This window comes from Lepisosteus platostomus, chromosome 5 (genome assembly GCF_059453375.1).
Source record: "Lepisosteus platostomus isolate fLepPlt1 chromosome 5, fLepPlt1.hap1, whole genome shotgun sequence".
Classification (NCBI taxonomy): Eukaryota; Metazoa; Chordata; class Actinopteri; order Semionotiformes; family Lepisosteidae; genus Lepisosteus; species Lepisosteus platostomus.
The window spans coordinates 12,160,347-12,187,871 of NC_142615.1; the positions used below are offsets into that span (position 1 = coordinate 12,160,347).

Here is a 27,525-nt window from a genome sequence, read left to right on the forward strand (position 1 = left end):
TTACACTCACAGACACATCACACATTTATACACACAATAAGACACTCACACACTCACATATGTACACTCACAGACTCACAGATACACAAATAGATACTATATACGCAAATAGACACCGCATACACTCTTGGGTACAGGTACACTATAACTAACACTAATGCAGATACTGCTAATATTACAACAGTAACACTATCACCAAAACTTACACTATCATTGTTACTAACACTGACAAAAACTACTACTAGACTAATAATACTTATTATAACAGTAATACTCTCATGAAAACTAACATGATGATGAGTGTTAATACTCTGACCCTAACACTATAAGTATCACTAATATTACATAAATACTAGCATTAAAACTAAAACTATCAGTAATGCTATCATCATTAATACTCACATAGACACTACACACACTGACAGACATGCCCACACATACACTTACTAATATAAAACTACACACTAACAGACACCACACACTCATGGAAACAAACCATACACACACACATTCTCAGTCATGCATTCACAGAAACAAAAAGACACTAAGCATACTTATAGACACACGCTCACAGACACCAAAGATACATCAAATAAATATTTTATAGGTGTAGAAACTAGTAAATAAAGCCAATGATTTGTTTTAGAAATTTATTCTTAAAATATACAATTATTCACACCTGAAAAATATGTAGTTCAAATTATACATTATATACAATATTGTAATAAGCAAATGGCTAATCATCATAAAAAAACACAAGTATTAAAGCTACAAATTCTGGTAACATGGTAATATATATATATAGTAATGACAAACACAAACTAATTACATGAACTCAAAACCACATTTCGATTCAAATATAAGTTTTAAAAATTACAACTTCTATATTTCAACGAAAATATTATTAATATAGCACAAACTCTACTTTCTAATAAAGACAAAAAGAAACAGTTTTGTGTCTCATGGTGATCCTCCTCTCGATCCTAATGAAATGTTTAATATGATCCCTCGAGAAAAAAAGGTGTCAATATCTGCCTGGAATGATTGATGCCCCATCAAACATTTTGTAATATCTCCGGAAGTTCATACTGTAGAAACCTGATTTGTGGCTTAAATTCAAGGTAAACAAGACTAAGGAAACAAGTTAAAAACTTGATGTCGAACTGTGATCTAAATCACCCAAAACATTTCACTATATTCGGCAGTATGTGCCAGAGAGAAGTGCCTAATAGCTCAGGTGGTAGAGTGGAGGATTGTAGTAGGAACAGTTGCGAATTCTTATGTCACTAGTTCGTATCCGGCTTGAAGGAAGGTGCTTTTTGTATACTTTAACGAAAGAGTTAAAATAGCAAATCTTTTTCACTCAGACGTTGATCAAAAGCTCAATAAACCACGAAGCAGAAGTTCTGAATTCAGCTCCTGTCTGATTGTCTTGTTTTGGCCAAGATCTGATCTTTGAATTCAGGGACTACTCTGTCTGCTTTGTAATTCAAAAGTATATATAAATGTCTTGTTTTTTTTGTAGATACAGTGGTGTGAAAAAGTTCCTGATTTCTTATTTTTTTGCATGTTTGTCACACTGAAATGTTTCAGATCATCAAACAAATTGAATATTAGACAAAGATAACACAAGTAAACACAAAATGCAATTTTTAAATGAAGGTTTTTATTATTAAGGGAAAAAAAATCCAAACCTATATGGCCCTGTGTGAAAAAGTGTTTGCCCCCTAAATCTAATAACTGGTTGGGCCACCCCAACAGTTATTAGAATGCCACCCCAACAGAATGCTTGATTCAAAGGATAAGTACTTAATTGGCTTTATGATTTGGTATTGATTTTGTATCGTTATATTATTAAGTTTGTAGTTTTTGTGTTTTTAACGTATTGTGGACTTATTTTTTAAACAAATGCTTACAAAGGTAACCCCGGCACACTTTCTGTTTATATACACACAATCTGTTTATACCAGAGGTGAATTGTACATTTTTATTTACAAGCTACTCTGCACTTTTGGGAGTATAACAGGTTCGATATAAAGTGGCAAAAATATAAAAGGGGAAAATACCCCAGATTGCGTGGAAAGGCCTCGTTGCGACTCTTGTTTTATTGTTAAATACAGCGTACTGTGCACGAAATGTTGCAGAAACACAATCTGATATTTTAATTATTATTTTAATAATTTTATAAGTATGAGGCCAAATATTCAGTTCTGATTTTTTTAAGTGATATATTCCCTTCCTCTCGTGGAAGTCACACGATGTGAGCAATTGTTTTTTGTTATTTATTTTTTTCACGTTGCGATCCAAAGAGCCTCAGACGCCCAGTCTGTCAGTATCCAAACAAGAATGGATTCTGCTGGGAGCCGGACTGAGCTTATTCTTGCTTCCTGTGCTGAAAACAGAATTAGCTCTTCCCCGAGCACCGTCTACAGCTGCTGGATAGTGCTCTGCCTCCTACTAATCCAGCAATTAGTTTGATGAAAGACAGATCACTTGTGCGCTTTTAACCTTCTCGCAGCTACAGGCGAGACTGAAGCTGGCGATATAAAGGCACGCGCTGGTACACCTTCTCTAACTTTCACAATTGCGATAAACATTTTTTTTAAATAGACCTTTGAAAAACTAGATATAGATAAAACTAGATAAAAAACATTATCTTTATCGGTTTTTACATTAATTGATTTTGAATCAAATTTGATTTTTGTACATTGCATTTTACTTTGAAAAAAACGTGCATACCTAATCCACCAACGGACAGAGCAATATTTTACGTTGCCTTCCAGAGCTTCCAGCATGTGATGGATTTGTATGGGTGTCTGTATGATACCACTACAGCACTGGCACAGGTGCAAAATCCACTTTCACATGACTTTTTCAGTGTCTTCTCCTCTCTCAAATGGACCGAAGCACAGGAGCCAATATTAAAGAAAACGACAGGTGTTTAAACAGAGGATGTCCCAGTGTCTGCGACAACGCATTGTATAAATGCAAATGGTTTATCATTTAAAACCCAACAACATTCTTTTTCTCCCTGGTGCTAATAAGCTACAGTACCACACATGCGAGCTGTTGTGTGAAAGAAAATTCATATATGCATAGGAAGGCCGAATAAAATCCAAAACTGTACTGGTGATATTGATAAACAGGGTTCATGTTCACAATAAAACTTTATTGTATAAAACGTTAAAATTTGTAAATATATATTTTTTAATTATGCAAAGTGTCTGTTAAACCATTCGTGAAGGAGTTTTAGACAAAAAACACACAATTATATGAGAAAATATATTTATTTATTTAACTTACATTTTAACAATTTCAAGTTAAAGGTTGATGCAAATTGTTGCCCTGCTTTTTTGTCATAGATACACAAGCTTGTTATGTCTTGTGTCAGAAATAAACTATATGAAATTCATTAAAGCAACAAAAAGTAAGCGCCACAAAGAAGACAAACATTTGCGTTTATAGTGAAATGTTATCTCGAGCCTTTAAAATTACTTAAAACACAATTTGTTTTTCTCTGTGGCTTTGTCATTTAGGTGTGCTGTTTTTTTACACATTGTAAAAAAGTCGCTAAATCATATGAAACATAAAAACTCCAATTGTAAACTCCAATTCATATTCCTGAATCTTAAACCTATGGAGTATTTATACCTTGTCTTAGTATTTGTGAATATTACAGAGCTCCTTTTCAAACTCTGTTAGTATGGTTTAGAGCTTACTGTAGGTTTCTTGGTTTTTCACCCAGGCGGTCTAGGTTTGACTCTTGGTATAGGAGCGCGTCTGTGTTGCCTTCTGGATTTCAAATGAGCAGCTCAGTGCAGAAAAGAGCCCAGTAGATTAGCATGTACATTTGCCTGGACAGTAGAGTTTTCAGAAAGCCACCTGGCTTTCTACGAACAAGTAATGAGACATGGAGAGAGGTTTAGAAAGTAATGTGGCCACGCGGTCTAAGGTGCCTGGATTAAAGCTCCAGTGTCTTCGGGGGTGTGGGTTTGAATCCTCCTGCCCTCCTCCTCCCAGCACCGGTACCCGGGCTCCGCCTCCTGCCGGTCCCTCCTCTTTCATCAAACTAATTGCTGGATTAGTAGGAGGCAGAGCACCATCCAGCAGCTGTAGACGGTGCTTGGGGAAGAGCTAATTCTGTTTTCAGCACAGGAAGCAAGAATAAGCTCAGTCCGGCTCCTATCAGAATCCATTCTTGTTTGGATACTTACAGACTGGGCGTCTGAGGCTCTTTGGATCGCAATGTGAAAAATAAAATAAGAAAAAAACAATCGGTCACATCGTGTGACTTCCACGAGAGGAAGGGAATATATCACTTAAAAAATCAGAACTGAATATTTGGCCTCATACTTATAAAATTATTAAAATAATAATTAAAATATCAGATTGTGTTTCTGCAACATTTCGTGCCATATTTAACAATAAAACAAGAGTCGCAACGAGGCCTTTCCACGCAGTCTGGGGTATTTTCCCCTTTTATATTTTTGCCACTTTATATCGAACCTGTTATACTCCCAAAAGTGCAGAGTAGCTTGTAAATAAAAATGTACAAATCACCTGGTATAAACAGATTGTGTGTATATAAACAGAAAGTGTGCCGTGTTAGCCTTTGTAAGCATTTGTTTAAAAAATAAGTCCACAATATGTTAAAAACACAAAAACCACAAACTTAATAATATAACGATACAAAATCAATACCAAATCATAAAGCCAATTAAGTACTTATCCTTTGAATCAAGCATTCTGTTGGGGTGGCATTCTAATAACTGTTGGGGTGGCCCAACCAGTTATTAGGTTTAGGGGGCAAACACTTTTTCACACAGGGCTATGTAGGTTTGGATTTTTTTTTTCCCTTAATAATAAAAACCTTCATTTTAAAACTGCATTTTGTGTTTACTTGTGTTATCTTTGTCTAATATTTCAATTTGTTTGATGATCTGAAACATTTCAGTGTGACAAACATGCAAACAAATAAGAAATCAGGAAGGGGGCAAACACTTTTTCACACAACTGTATCTACAAAAAAAAACATGACATTTGTATATACTTTTGAATTACAAAGCAGACAGAGTAGTCCCTGAATTCAAAGATCAGATCTTGGCCAAAACAAGACAATCAGACAGAATTCGGAACAAGAGCCTCTGCTTCGTGGTTTATTGAGCTTTTGATCAACGTCTGAGTGAAAAAGATTCGCTATTTTAACTCTTTTGTTAAAGTACACAAAAAGCACCTTTCTTCAAGCCAGATACGAACCAGTGACAGAAAGATTCGTAACTGTTCCTACTTCAATCCTCCACCCTACCACCTGAGCTATTAGGCACTTCTTTCGGGCACATGCTGCCGAATATAGTGAAATGTTTCGGGTGATTTAGATCACAGTTTGACATCAAGTTTTTAACTTGTTTCCTTAGTCTTGTTTACCTTGAATTTAAGCCACAAATCAGGTTTCTACAGTATGAACTTCCGGAGATATTACAAAATGTTTGATGGGGCATCAATCATTCCAGGCAGATATTGACACCTTTTTTTCTCGAGGGATCATATTAAACATTTCATTAGGATCGAGAGGAGGATCACCATGAGACACAAAACTGTTTCTTTTTGTCTTTATTAGAAAGTAGCGTTTGTGCTATATTAATAATATTTTCGTGGAAATATAGAAGTTGTAATTTTTAAAACTCATATTTGAATCAAAATGTGGTTTTGAGTTAAATATTAGCGTGTTCATGTAATTAGTTTGTGTTTGTCATTACTATATATATATATTGCCATGTTACCAGAATTTGTAGCTTTAATACTTGTGTTTTTTATGATGATTAGCCATTTGCTTATTACAATATTGTATACAATGTATAATTTGAACTACATATTTTTCAGGTGTGAATAATTGTATATTTTAAGAATAAATTTCTAAAACAAATCATTGACTTTATTTACTAGTTTCTACACCTATAAAATCTATCTTTGATGTATCTTTGGTGTCTATGAGTGTGTGTCTATGAGTATGCTTAGTGTCTATTTGTTTCTTTGAATGCATGACTGAGAACATGTCTGTTAGTGTGTAGTTTTATATTTGTAAGTGTATGTGTGGGTATGTCTGTCAGTGTGTGTATTGTCTATGTGAGTATTAATGATGATAGCATTACTGATAGTTTTAGTTTTAATGCTAGTATTTATGTAATATTAGTGATACTTATAGTGTTAGGGTCAGAGTATTAACACTTATCATCATGTTAGTTTTCATGAGAGTATTACTGTTATTATAAGTATTATTAGTCTAGTAGTAGTTTTTGTCAGTGTTAGTAACAATGATAGTGTAAGTTTTGGTGATAGTGTTACTGTTGTAATATTAGCAGTATCTGCATTAGTGTTAGTTATAGTGTATCTGTACCTAAGAGTGTATGCGGTGTCTATTTGCGTATATAGTGTCTATTTGTGTATCTGTGAGTCTGTGAGTGTATATATGTGAGTGTGTGAGTGTCTTATTGTGTGTATAAATGTGTGATGTGTCTGTGAGTGTAAATGTGTGTGAGAGTGTAGGTATATATCTATCAGTGTATGTGTAGGTGGGCTTGGGTTCCACTGGTGTGTCTGACAGAAGTGACCCATCACCAGGTGTTGAGTTCCAGAGCCGCTTGCAAATAAAAACACTTTCTAGAGTCCTGACCAATGTCCAGAGAGCTGTGTCCTCTGTTTTGATCAGTATTAGTAATAATGACAGAAGTAATTACCACTCAAATGATTAACCAAAACAGACATCAGAAAATATCGCCTTTGCAATGATGTCACTCCTATTCTTCATGAATTTTCTTTAATGACTGGACATTTCTGTGTCTGAGTGCCTGCTGCGAATAGTGTGACAAGCAATTTCTTTCCAATATTTTCTAGTTCAGTTATTTATCGCATATGAAATTTTATTCTCAAAAAGAATATTTTACCTGCAAAGTCACAGTGAAACTACTACGGCGAATGAACTTTTTATGGGTGGAAAACATTCAAAGGACTTAATGCTCTAGTAAAGGCTTGAACACACAACCTCATTATACCTCCACTGTGTACAGCTACATGCATACCACACACTGACCAACTGTGCCACTGGACCTCTGTTACTTGGAAGTGTTAATCTACAGATAAATTAAACAAATGGCATTTATAGCTCTAAAGAGTTTAACATAGACGTCTGTAACAGATCTTTTCAGTTCATTGCTGTTCCTCTGACTTGGTGAGCCTGTTGAATTTTAAAAGTGTTTTGCCTGCCTCTCAGGTCTGTGTACCAGTCCATTAAGAGCCGCACTATCACTGTCGTGTGTGGTCCTACACAACTACACAGCTATCTACTGGAGTTGTCTTCTGTCCGTTGCAGTTGAGAACAGATTTAATACGGAGCTGCGCAGAAATTTCTGTGGCAAATATCGCTGTAGAACTAGCCTGTGCACAACAACGAAGAGAAAAAGAAATACCACAGGGTTGCCCATAAGAGGGAAAAATAGAAATCAATTGTTCAAACAATTACAACACTCGTCCTCTTACAGTGGTCTCATGTTATTTTTCTTGCCATAAGAACAGTGGGATTGTTCAACTGTATTGTTCCCCAAATGGTTGAATAATAATAATAATGATAATAATACTGGTGGTAGCTGATCGCTCTTGTCCGTGGCCGAGTGACCTGTGCGAATAAAGTATGTTGATTTATTCTCCACAAGGCATCACTTTAGCAATTCAAAGAGCGTGGGTTTTAACCCATTCAGTGCTTATTTCAACTAATGCCATGTTCCTTTTTCTAGGTCTTCAAATAGTTTACAATGTAGAGGTATCTTTAGTAATAAGAAAAAGATGCACCTCGGAGATCCATCTCACAAAAGCAAAGACTTCTTAAAGTGCACTTAAGAGCTGTAGAACCTGAAGGAGTTCTCTCTCCTAGATATTAAACATGCAGATAATGAAATCAGTGATTTTCGATTTCTGCAACCTTCCAATAAATACATCTAAAATATGTAACAAACACATTGTGCGGCTCCAGTGGCGCAGTTGGTCAGTACTCAGTACATAGTGGAGTCATGCTGAAGTTGTGAGCTCAAGCCTGTGGCAGGTTTGCCTGTGATTTCAGCTGCAGAAACTTTCTGTTGGATTTAGGTCGGTTCTTCTGTTACTTTTTCCGCTCAATGGAGCTTTATTAATGCAGGCACACCTGCTTCCTCTGCATTTTATTTTATCACTGCTCACAAACCAACATACTGCAGACACTTCTGATACTGTCACTGCTTGTGGGCCACGTGTTCCTACAGTCAGCCTACTATACCATGTTCATGCACATCTAGAAATATTACTACTGTAGTACAGGAGCGAAAGATGAAACGAAAGCACACCCAGTTTAAAAAGGCACATCTGTCAACTGCTGAACTTCACAAGGATGGGATTCACACCTACAGAGCACAATAGATTAGTAGTCCATCGCCTTACCACTCCACCACCTCATCCCAGAAGTTAGCCTCCTGACATGAGTTAGTGCTCAAGATGGTCGTCTTTCCTCTACTCAAGGATCATTTTCCTCTTCCACCTGCAATTTCACCATTTTCCTTGAAGATGTCAAACATAAAAAGCATATTGAGCTCCTTGGACTTGAAATTACCAGATAAAAGCCATTTCTCATCACTTGCTCAGCGAGCAGGCTCAGCGCACACAGAACACAGGTATCTCAGAGCGGTGTGTCTAAGAGGCTGTAAAAGGAGAGTGCTCCGTTGGTGCTGTGGCTTAGCTGGTTAATGTGCATGTCTAGTAAATAAGCTTCTGGGTTCAAATCACCACAGTGCTTTTCTTCCTCTCTTGCCATGCAGAGTTGGTCATTGTGGACAGCAACAGGTGTCTGCCTTAACTTTAATGGAAGTGTTCATTTCTGGAACAACTTTTTTAAAAACAAAGTCTAGAAACATTACTGCTCTAGTACAAGAGCGAAAGACTAAACGAAATCGCACCCACTTTGAAAAAATCACGTTTGACAAACCATAGGATGACAAGAATGGGATTCTTTGGTTGTTTGAGTACATAAATCAAAGACACTGCGTTCAGCATATTCACATCAGGCACTCGGACAGAGATAAACCCAGAGACATTCTTCTCACATTTTAATCTGTAACTGCAGGATTCAACAAATTGTTAATTATCTCAACTTCACTTACAATTTTTAAACAATTTACAAAGCTCACAGTGGATGACATTTGGTTCCGGCACACATCAGTTGCTTGGAATATCATTGTAATATTTAATTTGCTTTCCCGTCACACCACTTTTATTAATAATGAAGTTTATCAATACACGTTTGTTTAAAACATGTCATTTATTATTGATACAGTTTCATTCTGTCTTTATTAGGAGCTGTATCACAGCTAATGCATGTAAAGCCTTAAGTATGTGATAGTGAGAGTTCAGTTATCCCAGGGTGTGAGGAGAACTGAAATTTAGTAAATACATATTTTAATAGAGTGTAAATCTTCAAAGTGTTCTGTCACTTCAAAAGCAAATTACAGGAGCAGGGATTGAATCCACATAGACATTTGCTTATTGAGCTTAAGTCCAACACCTTAACCACTCAGCCATCCCTAAAAACAGTTCCAGCTCTCTATTACACAGTTCATTGAATATAATTGTTCATTGAATATATTAATTTAATATATTTGTTATATTTTTGAATGGAATGGGACTGTACACTGGTGGTTCCCAGGGGAAAACAGGGTTATTGACCCATTGGGTATTCTGAGAATAAATTGGGTGGGTGAATGTAACCGTGTGGTAAAGTAAAACAGTCTTCTTAGATGAAGCCCTTCAGATGCAGCCCCTGAAAGTGTATAAGACTTAAAATTTATAGTACTGCTGACACACATGGAGCCTCTACATCAGACCGAAATAGTGATGTGTTCGCTTAATTGTGCTGAGGATCTCCTCATGAATCTGTCTCATTCATCAGTGGAAATAGAAGCCGTCACTGTAAACTTGGACGTGATGTTCCACAGTGTGCCTTTCCTCTTGTTGTATTCAAGAGTACTCACTGTGTGAGCTCCTCACTGCGTTTCCTTTTCTTTTCCTGTGATTATCTACATGGAGTGCGGTGACAAGATAGTCTTGAACATTTTCGGTTTGTGAAAGGAAACACTAAAGAAAATACAAGTGATTAACTTTTGAAATATCGACAGTACAGCTAGAAGAGTGGAAGATAAAATACGATTTATAATTAAATTCACAATACACTTAAGGAAAACACAAACGCCCGAACAGGGACTTGAACCCTGGACCCTCAGATTAAAAGTCTGATGCTCTACCAACTGAGCTACCCGGGCTCTAGATGGTGAATGACACTGTCGTGATCTTCGCAAGTCACATGTCTCTTCTTGTGCCGACGCGCAGTCATACAGTACCTGACCCGTCTGGAAGGTCAACTGACAGACTTTATCCAGAAGCGACGGCACCACTCCCAGTAGAATGAGTGAGAAATACAGCATGACATGGGGAGGTAAGGGGCTCCCACAATTCATCTTTCCTCACATCAATGATTTTTTCAATAGCATTTTGACCTTTTTTCACATTCAGATTTTTTCCCATTTAATAATATCTTTTAATCAACAACATTAAGAACGAAAACAAATGGAACATTTTTTGGAACAACAATTAAAAAAAACTTTCAATGCCTTGGTTGTATGTCTGCACACCCTTTATAAAGGGAGTTGTAACTATGCTGAAATTTAAAGAGCATTTCTGTAGAGAAAAAACATTTTTTTATGCCTTGATGTTAAGCTCAGGGAGCCTGCCTTTTAGAAATTCTATCTCTAAACACCTTGCGCAGCCTCCAGAGAGACTAACAAATATTGTTTTGAGAAATTGGCTCACACACCGAAAGGCACTAACGTTTCTCTTCGTTAAAGTATGTCAGTAACTGTTTAACCCAAAATGTTTGTAATTGTGAATTTGTTAAAATTCAATAAATAGTCTATCAGCAGCAAGAAATTATTATGAAAGTAATTTTTTTTTATATCATAAACTGTAAGACACGAAGAGAGTTTACAGGTCGTATCCTTTGCTTTGTCTTTTAAATTAATTGTGTTCGGACTGTTGTGTTTCTTGAATTTCTTGCAATCATCAAATGTCGTTGTTTGGTCCATCAGTTTTTTTCTCGGTTGTACAATGGAATTTGCGCAGTTTTCAGCTCAGTGCGGAGTCCAGAGGGAGGACTTGCTCACTGAATGATCTCTCAAGAAATCCCGGGTGAGATTCAAAAGGTGTCTTCTTCAACAGCCACGACTCGTCTGAAGACCTCTGGATTTCCTGAATATGACATAAAATTAGTTCAAATCATTTGGTAGTTAACAGAACTAAATGCCTTAGAAGTACATTTAAAACAGCAGAGCAACACCGTAGCACTTCGAGTTTGCCTGAGTTTAATTGTGTGAACTTGGCTCTCTATGAACACGAGCAAAGAGTTCACATTCAACAGAAGATTGCAATGTGAGCACAGTAATATAAAGCACCTGGAGATGCTAGGACCTCATACATGCGAAGCATGCGCTCTACCACTGAGGTATATCCCCGACAGACTTAACTTGAATTAACGGAACTGAGATGTGCTGATGCTCCCTGAACACAATCCACCACTAACGAAGGATGCCTGCAGTTTCCCACTTTTGTGTTTCCTCTACTACAGAGTAAATTCATAGGAATGAAGAAATAAGGAAGGAAAAATAACTGCATCGAAGCTTCCAGAGATTGGTTAAAATGAATCCGTTATTTTTATATCCAGTCACACGGGCGACGATGATTGATTTATCGACGGGGAGTGCTTTTTTACCTCCTCACTCGACTACCTTGATTAAACTACGCATAGAACAACAGCAGTACAGATGATTTTCATGGACCGACTTGTTTTGTACAACTCGAGTGATAAAGTCCTGTCTGCAAATATTTTAGAAGTAATGGTAACAGGAAGGATCATGTTATTTAATATGTCCTTTGGAGATGCCTTGTCAACGCACACAGGCGTTAGAGCTGGACAAATAATTGATAGTGGTGTTTGTAAACAATCATGAAACATGTTATTTCTAAACCAGGAAGAAAGGAGCAGACTTAAACTTTAAGAGACAGAAACAACACCTTATCACAGCTAACATTAATTAAAATGACATCACAATAAAAGAACGGAGCCTTGAGTGAATCAAATTAGTTTTCATTGGACGTCTGTCTCTTCATAACTTTGTAGGTGAGAGGGAGGATTGCGGAAATGTGCCGGTGTTTCTCAGAAGTGCGTTGGTGGTATAGGTGCCTTCTAAATTATTGAGCCGGGTTTGAATCCCGGTAAGTGCATCCCCAAATCTTTTCAAGAAAATCTGTGATCCGGTAACATATCTTTTGAAACTAGCATTCAAGGTAGGATACGTGTTCTTAAATACCAAAAAACTCTATAAGGAAAAAGCAGATCTCTGTACACAAGACGGCAGTGCGATCTTAGAATTCCTGTGTTGTTGACGGATTCAGACTCCTTCTCAGAGGTCTTTGCTCACCAAATAACTTTGCAGCTGAGGAAGAGCACCCCGGAAAATACCAAACACAACCAGCGAGCGTGTTGGTTGCTCTTGCTCTTAATGCAAGGAGCTGTTTTTTTTAATCACTATTAACCAAAAACAGCAGCACAGGTAGGTCGCATTTGTGATTATGTCACTTCTCTGCTTCAGCAAGGTCAATAAAAGACTCTGAAAGTAGTAAAGCAAAACTGAACTCAAAATCATATTAGGAATTCTGAGCGATATCTCCATACAGGTAATCCAATAAGAATGTTGAAATATTTGAATATCATCTCTCTATATATTTCGCTGCTTTTTACCAGGAGTAAAACTATTGGATTGAAGGAATGCTAACCTCTTGGTTAAAATGTATAGTTGTTATTTGGAGAAATCTGTAAACTCGTGATCTTATATGTTTTAAAAGACAGCACAGGAAAAAACGACAGTGCTGATTATTTTCCGGAGGAGGAGCACTGATGACCTATCCGAGCTGATTGATAAAGCCCACCCAGTGGATACTCTAGCAGAACGTCAAAGAACATTCACATCTGTAGCCAAAGAAACCACAGGAACAACATCAGGAAGCACAATTAATTCCCCTTTTAGTTTTTTCCTGTAAGGTATGCTATGTGAATTCATGAAGTTAATCCTCTGATCTCTTTTGAGCACGAACAAAGTATTTCTGATGGAGCGCTCTGTTCAAAGATAAGCTATTACCCCTGCCAACGATTCGGCGTGAAGAATTAAAAGTTTAACAGACAAAAGCAGCTCACCACCACAGCCAATATTAAATTTACTTGCCGGTACACTATCATGTGCACTGCCTCAAAAGTGATCTCGGCAGATGTTGTTCCCTACATAAAGCTGAACGTGCCAAAGAGAATTTTTGTTGAGAAAACAAAATATTTTTTCTGCCTTGATGTTAAGCCTGTCTTTTAGAAAGTCTATCTCTAAACACCCACCGCAGCCTAACAAGAAGCGCTTTTACTGATCGTATTGCAGGTCTTAAAACACTAACATTTGGCAGCGGTGGGATTCGAACCCACGCCCCCAGAGAGACTGGAGCCTAAATCCAGTGCCTTAGACCGCTCAGCCACGCTACCTTCCTCCCTGCCTATCTACCTCACATTCCTGGCTTGGAAAATGCCGGGGGCTTCAGCTCTTGTCGTCGGATCTAATGATATCATGACATGTGGATGTGACTGCACCTTCATCTTCCGAGATGCTTTCAATAGCACAAATGCTACTTTCACCGGCACAAACATAGCAATAACGAAAGAGGTGGGTTTCATCCTTTGTGCTGTTTGTAGGGGCGCAACTCTACGTCGATCTACTGACTTGAAGAGCAAAAATCAAAATCCTCTGCTATTACTGTTGCTTTTTTCATAGTTTCTTTAAATCCTTCATTTGAACATAGATTTTGAAGGATATTGATGATAATACCACATAAATTGTGGTTTTCTTGTGATCGCCAATTTTTTTCAAATACCAGCCTTTTTTACAGTTCCTTGCATGTTTCACAAGGTATAATAGCCCCCCTCGCATCCTCAGCTAACATATTTTAAAATTACAATAGATTATACAGCATGCATGTTTACATTTATATTAAAATTAAAGTAAATATACCAGAATACATACAGTGCTAACCCAATAATTCTTGTCAGGTTCTCCAACAAATCTGCGTTGTTATTTTAACATGTTTCAGCTGAGGGTGCAACAGGAGTATAAATGAATTTTCCCGCCAGCCGTTCAAAGACCAAATTCCATGAGTGAACATTATTTTCTCAGAAGTTGCCGGTATTGGACTTTGCCGGTGGTAATGAATTATGTCCACAACTGTTGTAGTAGTTCCTTCTTGAAATTCGACACGTGCAAAGCACTCGTAATATCATAGGTGTTAAAGTTCGCTGAGTCTATTCGAGTCATGGTGTGTATCCCTGCCTATCATTGGGAGACAGGTAGCTTTTTTACACTCAGATTCCAATCTTCAATGCTTTGTGTGAGAGCTTACATAACTTTCATTTTCTCACATTTTCTGACGACTGTTCCAAAGGGGCACCCTGTCCATTCCGAATACTTTTCAAAAATCTGCCTGCATGTTTGATTATTGTAATTTCATTTCGAAAAAGTTCAATATTGATCATAACTAAAGAAAATAATGATCACGAACAAAAAAGGGATAAAGATGCGAGTGACACGGTCTTCTGTTCTGATATGGTTGTACGAGAAACAGGAGGAATCGCCAATCTCCTATAGAACATGAGTTGAATCAGGAGTGAGACATTTCGTATACTCTTGCATATGTCAACGCCTGACCTACATCGTAAAACTAACATTAAGTTGTCAGAGACATTCATTTATATACAAACAAGAGACAGACCAAGTAATAATTCTACATTAGTTCAGGTGGGTAAGCCTGAACTAACTAACTAATAAACCTATTAATAATTCTACATTAACGTGTCCTACACTGATCAGACTAATTGACATGGTCTGATTCAGAGCCTGTGCAACTCGTGCTAATTACAACAAGGACAGTTCTGAACCCTCATCACCGAACTGAGCACAAGTTCAGCTGTTCTCCAGTTTTGTTACGCATGGTTTTTCATTGCAATTGAGTTCAGAGCTGGAGCTGAACTCCAGACAGTACAGTGTTTTGGGTAAGTTGTCAAAATTCTTATGAGGCTGCAGACAAGGTGGAGTTCTTTTATATAAAAGAATGTAAGTGGTATAAACGAAACAAGCCAGACGGCAGTCCAACCTACAGTATAATTTTCTGATGGAAGTCCTGACGTGTTATTCATTACGCCACTGACCCTGCTATTGTAGTGCTAAAATAAAACACGTTTTCTACATTTATGTCTGTTTAAAAATCACTATCTAAAAAAGACAAAGGGTTTGTGTGTCGTGCTAAAATTCCGCTTCATTTCGAATGCAAATAAAAACCATTTTGTTCCAAGAAATCATAAATTTGTCACATCCTTCATACTACTAATAAGTATACGAATAAATACTCGGAAGAAGCCGCAGCTCAGGTATTAGAGAGATTTAAAATCGGATCGGAGGATTTAGAGTCCAGACTGCAAACCAACAGCTGACACAGGTCTTTTATAGAACCGTTTTGATTTCCTCTACTTTGTCCCCGTGACGTCATTGTCCTGCTCACAGCCGACCCCGACACACATCTGGTTTCTGTCGCTGGGCGCACACACTGCGGTCCATGCGGGTCCTAATACCCCAGTACAATGACGGGGACACTAAACTGTAAACAGGTGGTGTCCTTCGGCTGAGACGTAAAACCGAGGTCCTGACTCTCTGTGATCATTCAGGAGAATGGTGGTGGTGGAGGGGAGTCCCCATTACCTGTAAAGCGCATTGAGTGGAGTATCCAGAACAGCGCTATATAAGTGTAAGCAATAATGATGATGATGATGATTATTATTATTATTATAATGTAAAATGCAATAAAAAAATCAAACTTTGATTCAAAATAGATTAATGTAAAAACTGATAAAGCTAATGCTTTTTTCAGGGCTATATCTACTTTTTTTTAAAAAGCGAAGTCTGTCGCGATTGTGAGAGTTAGAGAATGTGTTCCAGCGGGTGCCTTCATATCATGAGCGTCAGTCTCGCCCGTAGCTGCGAGAAGGTTAAAAGCGCACAAGTGATCTGTAGACGATGTTCGGGGAAGAAATAATTCTGTTTTCAGCACAGGGAGTGAGAATGAGCTCAGCCCGGCTCCCAGCAGAATCCATTCTGGTTTGGTTACTGTTAGACTGTGCGTCTGAGGCTCTTTGGATCGCAACGTAAAAAAAAACAATTGCTCACATCGTGTGACTTTCACGACAGGAAGGAAAGATATCACTTTAAAAAATCAGAACTGAAGATTTGGATCCTGGGCCTCAACTTAAAAATAAACAGAGTTTAACGACAGGAAATTGATTCCAGTTGTCAGATCACGTATACGCATACCTTAGCTTTGTGCAACAACCTGAAACTTTCAGGTACCATAAATAATATTATTGCTAAACATATGCCATTCTAATTTGCAAGCGACCAGAATATAGAATACGAATTTTTGTATAAAAATGCATGAAGTCCTGTTCTACACCTGCATGCTTTGGAAGCGCTGGCCTAGCTGTATCAAAATATCAGATTGTGTTTCTGCAACATTTCGTGCATAGTACGCCATTTTATCTAAAACAGTCACAACGAGGGCTTTACATGCAGTCTGGGGTATTTTCCCCTTTTATATTTTTGCCACTTTATATCAAACCTGTTATACTCCGAGAAGTGCACAGTAGCTTGTACTTAATAAAAATGTACAATTCACCGCTGGTATAAACAGATGTGTGCCGTGTTTGCCTTTGTAAGCATTTGTTTAAAAAATAAGTTCACAATACGATAAAAACACAGAAAGCACAAACTTTATAATACAACGATACAAAATCAATACCAAATCATTATGCCAATTAAGTAACTATCCTTTGAAAACAGAGAACACCTTTATATCTACAAAAAACTTGACATTTGTATGTATTTTTGAATTACAAAGCAGACAGTGTAGTCCCTTAATTCAAAGATCAGATCTTGGCCAAAACAAGACAATCAGACGTGGGCTGAATTCGGAACAGGAGCCTTTGCTTAGTCGATTATTGAGCTTTTGATCAATGTCTGAATAAAACTGATTCGCTTTTTTAACTCTTTGATTAAATTACACGAAAAGCACCTTCCTTCGAGCCGGAATCGAACCAGCGACCTAAGGATTCCCTGTTGACTCCACTACAGTCCTCCGCTCTACCAACTGAGCTATCGAAGGGATGCTGTGGCATTGCTTTCTGGCACATACTGCCCAATGATGTAAAATGTGAAATGGGTGATTTAAATCCCACTTCGACATCAAGTTTCCAACTCGTTTCCTTAGTCTCATTAACTTGAATTTAAGCCACGAACCAGGATTCTACTGTATAAACTTCCAGGGATATTACAAAATGTTTGATGGGGCATCAATCATTCCAGGCGGAAATTGATTCCTTTTTTTTCTCGAGGGATCATATTAAACATTTCATTAGTCTCGAGAGGAGGATCACCATGAGACACAAAACAAACAGTTTCTTTCTGTCTTTATTAGAAAGTAGCGTTTGTGCTACATTAATAATATTTTCGTGGAAATAAAGAAGTTGTAAATTTAAAAAATTTATATTTGAATCGAAATGTGGTTTTGAGTTAAATATTAGCGTGTTCATGTAATTAGTTTGTGTTTGTCATTACTATATATATTGCCATGTTACTAGAATTTGTAACTGAAGTTTACTAGTTGTGTTTTTTATGATGATTAGACATTTGAATACAATATTGTATATAATGTATAATTTGAACTACATATTGTTCAGGTGTGAATAATTGTATATTTTAAGAATACATTTCTAAAACAAATCATTGGCTTTATTTACTAGTTTCTACACCTATAAAAATCTTTCTTTGATGTATAATAGACATCAAAGAAAGATGTCTATTATACATCAAAGATGAGCAGTGTGTGTCGTGTTCACAGCTGATAACTAGAAGATGTCTGGAAGAGGCAAAGGCGGAAAGGGACTCGGGAAAGGAGGTGCTAAGCGTCACCGTAAGGTTCTCCGCGACAACATCCAGGGAATCACCAAGCCCGCAATCCGCCGCCTGGCTCGCCGTGGGGGAGTGAAGCGGATCTCCGGGCTGATCTACGAGGAGGCCCGCGGGGTGCTGAAGGTGTTCCTGGAGAACGTCATCCGCGACGCCGTCACCTACACCGAGCAAGCCAAGAGGAATACCGTCACCGCCATGGACGTGGTGTACGCGCTGAAGCGCCAGGGCCGCACCCTGTACGGCTTCGGAGGCTAAACAGGAGCGGAGCTTCACTACCGGACCCCGACGTATAAACCCAAGTGACCCAGTGACATTTGTCACTGCTGAGGTTGCTTTATGGGTCTATTTTCTATACTGTGCTGATCAATTGGAAATCAAATTGCAAAAAAGACCCGTTCCCACACCTAAGGTCAAATATTAGGAATCAAAACTGCTCAAGATTTCCAAGTGCAAGATCTTTTTATTCATAAAAGACCCTATTTATGTTGTATGAGAAATATTAATATTAATACAGAATCTTTTTTCACCAAATAAATGGGCTTCCTGACTTCAGAAAGCCTTCTAGACAAATACTAAAAGAGCAAAAATTCAATTTGGTAAATGAAATGAAAACAAATACCCTACCAAACCTTGAGTACAGGCCATTCAGGATGATAATACAAAACCATTTATAATTCAACAAATAAAACCTGTCAACTGGTAATCACCACTTATCATAAAAAATTAGTAGCAATACACAGTAGGGGACTCTTGGGTGCAAGTTAAATCCATGCAAGAAGGGGGTTTAGTGTTATATATCCAAATCAGATATGCAAATGAGAGATCTGGCCCAGCCAATCTCAAAGCTCCCTTGGTCTGGAATGGAGCTGCTCCCCTCTTCTAGTTATTCACACTGGAGTTAGGTTACATATTAGCACATTTCATCTAACAGTTGCTGCAGAAACAAAAACGTAAACAAATGACCTGGAATGTGACCACACCTATTAGAATGTAGTTCAACAGATAACTTGTAAACCTTGTCATAAGATTTTTTTTGTTCTACAAAATATACTTTATTCCGCAAAAAAAACATCTCAAAAGGAACATCTCACACATATTAACACTCCATGTAATAAAAAACAACGGCGGAACGGAGATTGATTGCATTGGTGAAGGAGGTGTCCCTCGGCACCGCATCCGTCGCACTTTTTGGCTGCCCGGCAGGTTTTTGCCAGGTGCCCCTCTTTGTTACAGTTGTGACATCTGACGATGTCACACGTGTTCTCCTTGTGGCCGGACTGTCTGCACTTCTTGCAGAAATCCGGCATCCTGGGGTAGTAAAGGTACCCCCTGTCGGCTCCGATGTTGAAGCGGGCCGGGGGGTGCTGGAAACCGTCGACGCCCTCTAGGTCCTCTTTCAGGAGGACTCGGTACTGGCGTTTGCCGTACCAGACGCCGCAACTGTCCCTGATCTCCATCGGTTTGCCCACCACAGTTACATACCTCCCTAGGAACGCTGTTACCAGTTCCATTGGTACGTAGGGGTTGTATGTGAGGACTGTGATGGTCCTCTGGTTTGTCTTCCTCATAGGCTCCGGCCTGAAATCAGAGAAACGGGGGTGCTTACCTTTTTCTCTGATCATTTTCGTTGCCTTTTCATATGAGGTGACCGTGGCCATGTAGGCCTCCATGTATCTCTCTGCCTTGTTGTCTTGCAGGCAGTAGAGATCTCCGGCCACCAACTGCAGGATCCCTCTCAGGAAGGTAATGAAAAAGGATTTCGCAGTTGGCATCGTCTCTGTTTTCTTGGTCCAGTGGAACCGGATCAGTGTCTTCTTGTCTGCCATCTGGAAAGGAGAAAAAAGAAAAAAGGAGAGAAAGAGAGAGAGCAAGGTCCTGTGGAGAGGAGGGTTTAGCTGCTAAAGGAGCAGCGAGTGAGCCCTGGACTTTGTCCTTGTGGGCAAAGCCCAGCTAGGTGCAGGCGCAGGAGGAGAGAGAGAGGGAGCGGATAGTGCTTCTGAGTCTCGAGGAAGAAAGTAAGCATTGCGGGCAGGCCACGAGTACCTACTCCCAGCCAAGAGGCCAAGGAGGCAGAGAGAGAGAGAGAGGGAGCGGATAGCGCTTCCGAGTCTTGAGGAAGAAAGCAAGCACCGCGGGCAGGCCAAGAGTACCTACTCCCAGCCAAGAGGCCAAGGAGGTGGAGCAAGAGAAAGGGGGAGGGGAGAGGAGAGAGCAGAGAGAGAGAACGTTGCTGCCGGATCCCACCAAGCTCAACTGCTGCTTGGCCTTAACCCCCTAGGCTCAACCTAGGGCGATACCAGCTCAAGCACTCCTCAGGATCTTCGATCGCCTTCTAGAACTTTGGAAAGACAAGAACTGCGGGCATGCCACTTGAACTTGATCTTAGCCAAAAGGCCGATAAAATTTGATTCCAGCTCACTGGCCTTGCAAAACTTAGTTCAAGACTTTAAACTCTCAGACACATATAGATGTATATATCCCACAACATGGTCAGGGAGGAATAGCAGCTCCAGAATTGACTATTGCTTTGTCTCAGAGAGAGTGAAAGTTGTTGGGGTCACACTTCAGCCTGTCTTTTTCTCAGATCATCAGGCTTTAGGGTGTAGAGTGGAACTCCAGGGCGGGACTGTCTTTGGCCCAGGCCTCTGGAAACTCAACACAAAGCTGCTAGAGAACGAGGGGGTAGTATCCCGCTACAAAGAGAAACTATCACAGTGGCTGTCCTTGCAGTGTCTGTACGGGTCAGTAGGAGAGTGGTGGGAGGAGGTGAAGGTGAGGACAAAGGCCTTTTTCATGGCTGAGGGAAGGAAGGCTGCTGCCAGATGGAGAGGAGTGCTAGCCAGGAAACAGAGGCAGCTGCAGCGTCTCTACACGATGCTGCACAGTGGCTTCAATGTGCTTGAGGATATCACCCTTTTAAAAAAGGACATCCGGAGCATAGTCGAAGAAAGCAGTCGAGGAGTGCTGTTAAGAAGCAGAGGTCAGTTCTTGGAAGAAATTGAGAAGTGTACTCGCTTCTTTTTCAGGAAAGTGGTAGGCTCCAAGTCTGTCATGGAAAGTGTAGTTGATGAGGAGGGAAGAGAGAGTACAGAGCTGAGTGCTATCCTCTCCTGCATCGAGGCCTTCTTGTCACGGACGTCCAAAGGGACTAACCGTGGGGAGCAGGAGTGCGGAAAAAGACCCATATGCGTAGCGGCGAGACGGGAAAAAGGCCCGGGCTCATTAGTGCAAAGAGTTCAGGAATGCCGTATAGAAACCTGTGCCCTCAGGGAGCGGACGTGGGGCGCCCTGGTGCTAGGCGGGTCTCAGGACATCCGAACGTCAGTGCTGAGCGAGGACAGAGTGCAAGACCCGGAAATATATAGCCCAAGGGAAAGAGAGGGACAGGAAGGACAGCAGACCAGGAACTAGGGACAGGACAGAGAAGGACCGCCCTCTGGCTGCAGAGGGCGTGACACTTCTACTCAAGACTGTACAGCTCTACAGAGGTAAAGGATGAAGAAATTCATTTTTTTACCTCAAAGCTAGAAAACGTTTTCAGTGAAGAAGATAGGGAAGTACTTGAGAGGGATTTGACAGTAGAAGAGCTGAGACAGGCTATGGAGAGCTTACAGAAGGGGAAAACTCCGGGTGCTGACAGGCTCCCTAAAGGGCGTCTGCTTTTACTACTTGCACGAATGAAGGCAAAAAAAAGCCAATCGATGTGAACGAACGGCGCTTTAAAGAGGAGTACTGCCTGACTGGATCGTTGATGAACGACAGAGGCCACTCCGACCTCTTCTCGGTTTTCTTCAATGACTTACTAAGGATCTTCTTCACATTCGCCCATGCAGGGGAAGCCAGTTACACCAAAGCAAACGCAGGAAAGTGCATTTCAAGCAGAGACCAGGAGAGACTTGTTTACACCGAGAGTGGGCGGAGAATGGAACAATGCGCCCAGCCCTGTTGCTGGAGCCGATTCTTGATGAGATCTTGGGCTCACTAAGAAGCCCCCGCTGGATGCTAATCTTTCTGTTGTTCTTGCAGGTCCTGCACTGCATTTGAGCCAACAGAGCTCGTCCTGGTCTGTCGGCACAGCCCAATTGCGAATGATCTGCTCTGTGTACAGAAGGAACGTGCGTTTGGTACAAGAGTGCATGAAGGCACCGGAAATACATAGGCAACAAATGACCGGTCGCTCAAGACCTCTGTGAAGTACAGGAGCGTGCAAAACGATGCTGTTTCCGCCCAGTCTCGAACCGGGGACTTTTCAGGTGTTAGGCTGACGTGACAGCCTCTACACTACGGAAACCAGCAGGGACTGCTGCTGGTGTCTCGCTTGCATTTCAGGCTGAGAAAGGGAAGCGTCACTTTAGGAAGGGGGTGCTGCAGAGAGGAACAGAGGGCTCCATGAAACAAAACGCTGAAACCCGGGATCGAACCAGGGACCTTTAAATCTTCAGTCTAACACTCTCCACACCCACCTGCTCCAGCCTTCCTGTGTTGCGGCATGAGCGCACCAAGAGGAGCGGGAGAGTGTTGCAGGAACGTCACTCAGAAGGAAAGCCACCCAGGTGCGCCCTCTGAGCTATATCCAGCGCATCTTCCTCGCATGGACTCCTGCCTGCGACGGGCAGGAAACAATTAGCAAGAACAGAACGACACCCCATGGGTGTCTCATGACCGCACCTTAGGTTGTGACACGTGCAGGTGTGAGGGGTTGTCGGGCTACTTTGGAGCAGAGCTTGGGCGGAGGGGGGGCGGGAAAGCAGACAAAGAGGTGACACCTCAAGGTCTGCACGATCACAGCTCTCCGCCAACCCAGGCTTCCGCTCGATAAGCTACTGGACACACCCGCCCCTCCTCACACAGACCGTGGAAAAGCCCCCGAGTGGGAGGGCTCTCTCTTCCTCCCAGGAGCCCTTGGACACGACGCACAGACAGGGCGCGGGGAGCTGCCGCCTGCAAAGACGGCTCCAGGCAGGACTCCACTCCGCAGGAGCCGCAGAGCAGAGCAGAGGAGATGGGGGCAGCTTAGCTCCTGTGCAGAGACCTGAGCTGTTGTTGCTGCGGACGCTGTCTTTTCTGTTCTCGGGGTAGGACATCAGGAAGCACATTGAAGCGCTGCGACATGCACTGTACAGATCCCGCCACTACTGGGCCCGATTTCCCCGGATCGAAACCGGGCTGAAACAGGCCTGTTTCGTTTGTTGCCACGCACACTGTTTGGGGATTCGCCTAGCGCTGTGATCGAAAAGACCCACTCACCTCTTAGTGTGGCGGAATCTGCACAGTGGATGTCGCAGCGCATCCTGCTTTCACTTCAATGCACGTCCTGATGTACCCCGGTCTCCCGCGTGACAGGTGGGGATACTCGCCACTATACTAACGAGGAAGACATCGCTCTCTGCTTAGTGTGCAAAACACTTACTTGCAGCATTGTGGGTGCTGTGGTTTAAATGCTATTGGTTTATGAACAGAATACCCCTATCCCAGTGCATTGTGCCACATTAAATAAACGCACGAGAAAAAGAGATTCAGAACGCAAAGCTGTGTCAGTGTTCTGTGTAAAAAATCGGTTTGAACATCATGGGAGCTGTTTTTAATAAGCTGCTGAGTAAAGAATATTTTAATCTTCCTGCTGTCAGTAGTATTGTGCATATAGTTGACTCTTACCTGAATGAAAACAGGACGTAAAGAAAGGGTTTCAGAATTCAGACAAAGCTTTATTCGCGTGCTTACAGTCTGAGTAATTGGAGACTGCACTATTCTGTTGCCTATAGTCATATACGGGTTTTTCGCATGAAGCCGTATTGAACAGTATTTCTCGCGTTGTGATCTTGTGTATACAGCGGTCCCCCAGGTTCCAGTTAGTGCGTAATTACGCATCGATGAAAAACCGGAGGTTTAAAAAAAGATAATTAGCTCACTGATACTTTGATGTAGAGGCTGTGGAAATATCCACATGTCGTGGTCTTTAAAATGTATTTGGTTTGAAGGCGTTCTGTGCTTCCGTTGCGAAGATATGGACAAAAGAATATTCGTGATTGGTCAAAAAAATGTCATATAAACGAAAAAGTAAAGGCTGAGAAAGCATTCACAATGTATTTTATACACAAAGCAAGTATTCTCGCGATTCTAAGAGGTTTCGTGTAAACGCTACAGGCGTGCCAAAATCGTTTTCGAACTTCAAGCTAACTTTACTCCGGTCTGGTACCGTAGGTCACGTAGGTTAAAATCCCAGTCATGTTTTTTTTCCTATCTTGTGGTTCATAACGTACCATTTCGGACTATCACAAAGGGCTTGATTTCGTTGAATGCATGTATTCATTTCCTTTCTGGAAAACTTGTATTTCAAGAAATTCACACAGCTTGCGAGAAATGAAATTCAATTCTTGATTATCAGTGCAGAAGAAATATTACCAGCTTAACCTGAAAGTTGTGATGCGAGACACGGACCCAGCATTCCATCTGTGTGGCGCGTTCGGTTGTTCACTGAAAGGTTGGTGGTTCGAGTCCACCCAGAGACGTGTTTCTTATGTGATGTAAACATTGTCTTCGCAAAGGTCGATTGGATTTCTCAGCGAAACCTTAACCATTTTAATATTTGCAAGAAATGCGAGTGCTTAACAGGTTTCAGAATCACCGGGAAATGTCCAATTACTGTATGCCCAACATCGCAACTCCCCAGAAAACCATATTCACCCAAGAAAAAGTCGAGTCGTCATTTATACCCCCGTTGCATCCTCTGCTGAAATATTTTAAAAATACAATGCAGATTTGTTTAAGAACATGCAAGCATTGTTACATTAGCACCGTGCATTTGGACTTCGATATTTTGACATATTTACCTTAATTTTAAACATAAATACTGTACAATCTATTGTAATTTTGTTGTACTATTAAAATATGTTAGCTGAGGATGCAAAGGGGTGAAAGGGAAAGGTCAGAGGGTGTAGTAACACCAAGGTTAGGATTGGTGGAGGTGATAAGGGTGTTGATGGTTTTTCTCTGTAGAGGATTTTGAGTTTTTTTTCCTTCTCTGAAGTGAGAAACTGGAAGAGTTGGGAGTTGAGGGATCTGATGAGGTTAGTTATGTAAGGAAGTTGATGTGGAGCTGTTAGCTGTAAAAACTCCTTAATGTCTTTGATGTTGTCATCAGCGATAAACTGCACTCAGCAAAGATAAAAAGAAAATTATCTTTGCTTACTGCCCTGTCTTTCTTACACCTGAAGAAGGCTCCACAGCCGAAACATTGTGATTCTTTTCTTTTCAGCAGGAATAGTCCTTTACTTGTTCCTTTGCAGCCTACGCATGCTGACGCAGCTACTCACCCGATATCTAACATTCTATAATCACAACTATGAATGTCCACTTTGGGTATTTTTTCGATGATTATTTATTATTATTATTTATTCTGTCATTGAAGCATATTTTATGTCATACTGAAGTGTCATAATCACTGAAAAAATATTTTTTTCATTTAGAAAGTAAGAAAATGATAAATCACTAGGAATTGCATTTAGCCTGTTCTGATCTAGATTTTCTAAATACTTTAACATGCCATGTTCACAATGTCACAACTCATAAATGAAACAGTGAATTGTTGTAATTACAAAAGTACATAGTGTCGGGACATTGAGATGTTTTGGTAATGAGGATGGAGGGACATGCAATGTTCACAGGGTCAAATTTATAAAACGCTACAGTAAAATTTCTTGTATTTCGGGATTATGAGAGCCTGTTACATTGTGTCTCACACCTCAGTGTCAGAATTTTGAGACATTTTTATAACCAGGGGTAGGTCCATAGCAATAAGCAGAAAGTGCGATCATCCTTTGCTCATCCTCGGTTAACCATATATTCTCATATGCCATGTTCTGAATGTCCCATTTAAAACTGCTATATTAAAATTAAGACTTTTTATGATCAGAAGGCAAGGTTGTGGTAAATATGCATAAAGTGCAAGTGAACTTATGTTTTGCCTTTGTCTTGTTATTGTGAGTTTTGAAAATTGGTTTTCGATTTTCTGAAATGTGTTTCACACAAAAATGCAATTTGGATAGTCACTAATTATATATTCCCCTTTACTGAGGATATGTACAGTAATCCATCCCGATTAGTACTTTTAAAAATTACTGTAGAGAGCCATCAGAAAGGGAATGAAAACTTGCATTAAACAAAATCAAGCTGCATGTAATCATCCATAGTGATACATTTTGTAAGACAAGACAAGAAGAAAGACACTGCTGGGATTTGAACGCAGAATCTCCTGTTTAATAGGAAAACACTTTAACCAAATCAGCCAAGATGCTGTCAGAGTATTAACATCATGTCTGCATCAGTGATTACAGCTGACTATCGCTGGAGGACAGTTCACTGTGAACAAGTCAGCCTGCATAATGAGGGGAAGAGACCAGCCTCTGTGATGCACTATAGAGTTACACTAACCTTCTATCCAACTGTTCTATGCTGCATTCTACCCTAATGGTAAATATTGATTTCCGTGCGTGTAATATTAATTTTTTTGTCAAATATTATCAAGCACAAATTTTGTTGTTGAAAATAAGCCTTATGGTTTTCAATGTTGTGATCCTTTTCCCCCACTGTCACCCAAATTGATACACTGTGCTTTGACAATTCTTCAGGCGATATTGTTTAGAGGAGCTCAGTAGAATTAGTTTGCGTATATAAAGTATTTATTTTCCCTTTAATCCTTTAAAACATATTACATTTTCAAAATATTGTATCTTTCTTCCTACTAATTGTAGCGGCAATGCTTGTTAATAAGACAGAATTAAGTGTTGCTGTGCTTTCCCAAATGAGGGCCCATCTCTCTCTTCATCTCTGTGGTGCAGCCACAGAGAAGCTATTCAGGCAGGCTGATTTAAAGATGTTTTCTTTTGATAAGGGACAGCTCCCAAATGGGGATGCATTTAGCTAAGTCTGGCTATCATGATCAATGGGCATCCATTGGCGCCTATCTGTCTAGGGAGTGCCAGATGGACATCTGGACTGCATTCCTAAGTGTCAGGAGTAAGTGACTCATATCTCACCTTCATCAACCAATCAGGGACTGGTAGGGCCGAGTAACCCACGTGGGTCTCTGATGCCCATGAAACTTTCATCCAATAAACGAGCTGAAGTTCCTCCAGGTAAAAACAGGCAACACAGAGCTCCAAGACTATTCTAAAGGGAATTCAAAGGAGAATTCCAGGGCTGTGAGACAATTCCAGGGCGGGACGGCCCAGGAGCAGAAAGGCTCCCAAGGGCAGAACATTCTCGCAGCGCGCCTCCTGACCATCCTGAGACTCAGCCTGGACAACCACGGAACGGCCAGTGTGTCCGAGTGCCAGAACTTTGCTTTTTTCTAAGA

At 40.3% G+C, this 27,525-nt stretch overlaps 1 protein-coding gene and 4 non-coding genes across 5 annotated transcripts; 1 reads left to right on the top strand and 4 right to left on the bottom strand.

Annotated features, from left to right (window-relative positions):
* Window positions 1-10,261: 10,261 nt before the first annotated feature.
* On the bottom strand, window positions 10,262-10,334 carry trnak-uuu (transfer RNA lysine (anticodon UUU)). Its single transcript has one exon. It is a non-coding gene; the product is annotated as a tRNA-Lys (tRNA).
* A 3,232-nt stretch (window positions 10,335-13,566) lies between these two features.
* trnal-uag (transfer RNA leucine (anticodon UAG)) lies at window positions 13,567-13,648 on the bottom strand. The gene has a single exon. It is a non-coding gene; the product is annotated as a tRNA-Leu (tRNA).
* Window positions 13,649-17,276: 3,628 nt separating this feature from the next.
* On the bottom strand, window positions 17,277-17,364 carry trnay-gua (transfer RNA tyrosine (anticodon GUA)). The gene is given in 2 exon segments: window positions 17,277-17,312; window positions 17,328-17,364. It is a non-coding gene; the product is annotated as a tRNA-Tyr (tRNA).
* A 749-nt stretch (window positions 17,365-18,113) lies between these two features.
* LOC148663598 (histone H4-like) lies at window positions 18,114-18,425 on the top strand. Its single transcript, XM_088633048.1, has one exon. The coding sequence runs from the start codon at window positions 18,114-18,116 to the stop codon at window positions 18,423-18,425; it is 312 nt and encodes a 103-aa protein (XP_088489174.1).
* A 279-nt stretch (window positions 18,426-18,704) lies between these two features.
* On the bottom strand, window positions 18,705-18,760 carry LOC148663599 (U7 small nuclear RNA). Its single transcript, XR_015938939.1, has one exon. It is a non-coding gene; the product is annotated as a U7 small nuclear RNA (small nuclear RNA).
* Between the last annotated feature and the right edge of the window lie 8,765 nt (window positions 18,761-27,525).

Bases quoted from the DNA above. Each gene is read 5' to 3' on its own strand.
- LOC148663598 (XM_088633048.1), top strand. From the start codon at position 18,114: ATGTCTGGAAGAGGCAAAGGCGGAAAGGGACTCGGGAAAGGAGGTGCT.